This window comes from Erigeron canadensis, chromosome 8, assembly GCF_010389155.1.
Source record: "Erigeron canadensis isolate Cc75 chromosome 8, C_canadensis_v1, whole genome shotgun sequence".
Classification (NCBI taxonomy): Eukaryota; Viridiplantae; Streptophyta; class Magnoliopsida; order Asterales; family Asteraceae; genus Erigeron; species Erigeron canadensis.
This window is the reverse complement of record NC_057768.1, coordinates 3,072,038-3,076,353: the sequence shown is the minus strand read 5'-3', so window position 1 is coordinate 3,076,353 and position 4,316 is coordinate 3,072,038. Positions and strand designations below refer to the sequence as shown.

The window sequence follows — 4,316 nt, the reverse complement described above, 5'->3', positions numbered from 1 at the left end:
TTAAAGCATTTTTTTCAAATTAAGCATGCCTTTCAAGATAGATTAATCATTTAATCATGTCTAGTATCATAAAGTTTCGGAATTATATATTTCTTTATTTCAAGGAATATGGTAACAATAACAAAAGTATTAAGAACTAAGAAGTTCTTGAATGGGCGGATCCACCAGCCAATCAGGCGGAAAAGGCCCACCTCCAAAGAAAGCCCAACATATTTTTTTCCTTCTATTTTTTTCTTCTTCGTCTTTTTAGTTTTTATAACATTTGTCCCCAACCAAAAATACATCAAGCCCTCAACAAAATCCAAAACAAAATATAAAAATAAATTAACAAAACTGGCATAGACGGACTTTTAGTCTTGTCATTAGGTTAAACATAGTTTTTAGGCACCTATCCTCTGTAAGTATAAAATCCGTCACTGCTTGAACCATATGTAAAAACTTAAAAGCGATTGACTTGGTATTTTGATTCATGATATGGCTTGATTGTCAAAATACTTCGTTAATAACATAATGAAACAATAAAGCATCCTTGGATGATTACGGAGACTGTAATCCCATTTTAGAAAATATCATATACGCTAATAGTTATCTATAGTTCTATACTGTATATTATATTATATTATATTATAAAGTATTCAACATGTCTTAAAATTTAATCTTACAAATATATTCAAATTTTACTTCTTTATAATACTCCAATCGACTTTAATAAAACTAACACGGTATCCGCTCAATGCGTCGGTGGTTGTGGCGTCAACAGTGTGGTGGTGGGGGCAACTGTTGATGGTGGAGGCGGCGGCGAGTGATGTAGATAATTGATGTAAATGTAATTGATAATGGAGATATTTTGGATAAATGAATAATATTGTAATTTAATCATTAATGGTATTTTAGATATTTCCTCTATAACTTTTAAAGAGAGGGTTATTTTATTTATTAAATAGTATAAAAGTATTGATTAGGTGTATAGCAGAATTAGGATTAATAAATAAGGGTATTCTTGATATAAAAAGTGTTGGATTTTCAAAAATATGAGAGATCAATATATTTTATAAGAAATTATAATCTTATAGATATAGACATAGATATCAATTTAGAATAATTTTTGTTTTGTCTTTTCGTTCATTTTTTTTTGTTTGTTTGTCTATTTATGTTTCGTAAACGCTATATAAAACATCGTTTATTTTGTTAATTATTTCTCGCTGCATTGCACGTATATATATATACTTCTCGTCTCAATTAAACTTCGTGTTTCATCAATTAATATATATAAGAAGAAAGTCCTTAGCATTAGCTCAATGGTTGAAAGGTCATCCCCCATACATGAGGTCTTGTGTTCAACCTTTGGGGAGGACATAAGGAAGTCTCTTTATGAGGACTTGACTTGGGTTTACCCAAGTTCAAGTCTGAAGAGGCAGAGTTTACTCCTATTAATCGTCGTACCTTCGGGCGGATTAGTAGGGGGTTTTCCCCCATCGGGTATTTGAAATAGGCATTTCTACTTCAAGAGAGCTCTCTAGCACGGATCCGATTAAGACAACGTATGTTAGACCTCTCGTTGTTGAATTACGACACGAGTTTTTCAGCGAAATTAACCTTAAAAAGAAAAAGAAAGAAATAAGAAAGAGAAAATGCAAAAAGAAAAATGAAATCAGTGCCCAATTATATGGCAATTAATACATTATTTAATTCTTGGTCAAATCGATCATCTATCTCCCAATAAATATATAACCAACCAAAGAAGTTGCCACACCAAAAAATAAAAAAGCTACCATATATGGGAGACACAAGTGATGAACAAAAGCATTTTGTGCTAGTACATGGTGCATGCCATGGAGCCTGGTCATGGTTCAAGCTTAAACCCCTTCTCGAGGCCGCTGGCCACCGCGTATCAGCCCTTGATCTCTCCGCTTCTGGCACCGATACAAAAATAATTCAGCAAGTCACCTCAATTTCTAACTATAGTATGCCATTGTTGGAACTCATGGCCACCATTCCTCCAGAAGAAAAAGTAGTGCTTGTTGGCCATAGCCTCGGCGGTATCAGCTTAGCTCTAGCCATGGAAAAGTTCCCCGAAAAGGTATCTGTCGCGGTTTTCCTCTCTGCCTTCATGCCTGATTACATACATAGGCCTTCTTATGTTCTAGACCAGGTAAAAACCTTTCTTTAAGTTTCTTTTTGAAATTTCAATTGCATAAAATAAAAAATAAAAGGAGAAAAAACTCAAGTTGTCAACTTATTATTTTAATTTGTTTATCATTGATTTTGAAGTATAATGAAAGGACCCCGGCAGAAGCTTGGCTGGACACAGAGTTCTTGCCTTATGACACCCAAAAGGAGTCCGAAAACTCAATGTTTTTCGGCCCCAAATTTATGTCGTTGAAGCTCTATAGCCTTTGCTCAAATGAGGTATGTGTGTGTGACGTAACTCATCGAACAAATTAAACAGATTAAAAGGTTGTGAGTCCAAGTCTCATAATAAATTTTCGTGTCGTATTTTATATTACTAAAAAATGATATTATTTTTTAATTTGTATAATAGGATCGTGAATTAGGAAACATATTGAAGAGGCCGAGTTCGTTATTTCTAAAAGATCTAACGACGTCAAAACCATTTACGAAAGAAGGATATGGTTCCGTGAAACGAGTATTTGTCATTTGCGACGAAGACAAAGGCATTCCAAAAGGAATTCAACAATGGATGATTGATAACAGTCCTGTTGATGAAGTCAAAGAATTGAATGGTGTAGACCATATGCCAATGTTATGTGATCCAAAGCAACTTTGTGTTTGCCTCGTTGACATAGCACTTCGATATGGTTAACTAGTCGTCGTATTGGTTATCTATTTATAATTTGCTTTCGAAAATAAAATATCCATATCGGATTTGTTTTTCTTTTCAACCGGCATATTTACTCTACTTCTAAACTATTATGTATTAGGGACTAGCGAGAGCTAGTTTTACTTGTAATTACTAGGTTATTATGACCAAGATGATTTACAGGATTGTATTAAAACTATATATATTTTGTATGTTGTGGATAAAGTTCATGTGAGAACCATATTAATTGGAAGAAACATGAGAACATTTTCATTATAACTTGATGTTCATAAGTACATTAGATATGTGAACATATTTGTTCACATATATATGAACAGATCAAATTATACTTAATACTACATATGTTCATATATGAACGATTTTTACATGAACTATACACCCTATATATTGTTTGCTCTTTGTTACTTATCAAAAGCTTTATTTTAGCAACATTGCAGTATGTCAAATTGGTAAAACAGAAATATAAAAAATTACGTAAAAAGAATAAAAAAGGGCTAAACGTGTGAACTAAAATATAGCAAAAAACACAAATTTTAATGTATATTTCAGGAAAAAAATCATTGAAGGTGTATTTTATGTATTACGGTGGTACGTGTGGAGAGTGCATAACCAAGTTATTTTCGGCAGATAAGCTCCTATAAAGGCAATTATGTTTGACAAGATTGTGTCTTTGTCGTATAATTGGTGTAATGCTAGAAGTAAAATGAATTGTAGTTGGATAGATCGGTTACGAAGTCCTATGCTTAGTACATTGTAATTATGTTGCTTGCGTCTTGCTAGATTAATTTTAAAAAAACTGTTGTTCAAAAAAAATATCTCTACTTTTTTTTTAAAGGCGAATTCATATCTCTACTACTACACACGTTTTTAATATTGAGTGGGTTTTCTTTGAAAAGGACAATTACACAATACAATTCAAATAAAATTGAATAACAGGTATAGGGCCCAATTTTTTAGTTATTAAGTACTGAGTGTATTAAGTGACTTAATGCATTAAAAATGTTTGTATATATTAAGTAAAATTAATATATGTAATTGCCGATCATTTTTATCTATTAGGTCAAAAAGAAACATGAAGTGCAATTGAATAATTAAGTTTTTAATTATCAAATTCATTAAGTAAAAAAAAACAGATTATTGTAGTTCATAGTTACTTATTCTTTTTTAAAAAGCTTGTTGAGGTGATATTGGAGAAATATTATTGTTTTGGCAAGTTATTTATAGACGATCATATGTCCATGCAGAAAATTGATCTCAGCATCGAGAGTCAATGGAGATAACTTTTCCCCAATATGTTGAAAATATCGACTTCAAACTTCGTAAAATTTACCATGGAATGTACAAATAAGAAATTATGTCGTAAACTATAGTTTAGTTCTTATATAGTTATATATACAACGATTGCATATAGACTTCAAATTATTGTTTATTAGCAAATACGGAATTTATCTATAATGGATTTTTTCTTGTGCCT

General features: G+C 31.6%; 1 protein-coding gene across 1 annotated transcript; it reads left to right on the top strand.

Annotated features, from left to right (window-relative positions):
- Positions 1 to 1,737: 1,737 nt before the first annotated feature.
- LOC122579103 (salicylic acid-binding protein 2-like) lies at positions 1,738 to 2,971 on the top strand. The gene is made up of 3 exons (XM_043751203.1): positions 1,738 to 2,152; positions 2,272 to 2,409; positions 2,543 to 2,971. Exons 1-3 carry the CDS (start codon positions 1,778 to 1,780, stop codon positions 2,822 to 2,824), a joined length of 795 nt encoding a protein of 264 aa, XP_043607138.1. The 5' UTR covers positions 1,738 to 1,777; the 3' UTR covers positions 2,825 to 2,971.
- Positions 2,972 to 4,316: the final 1,345 nt, after the last annotated feature.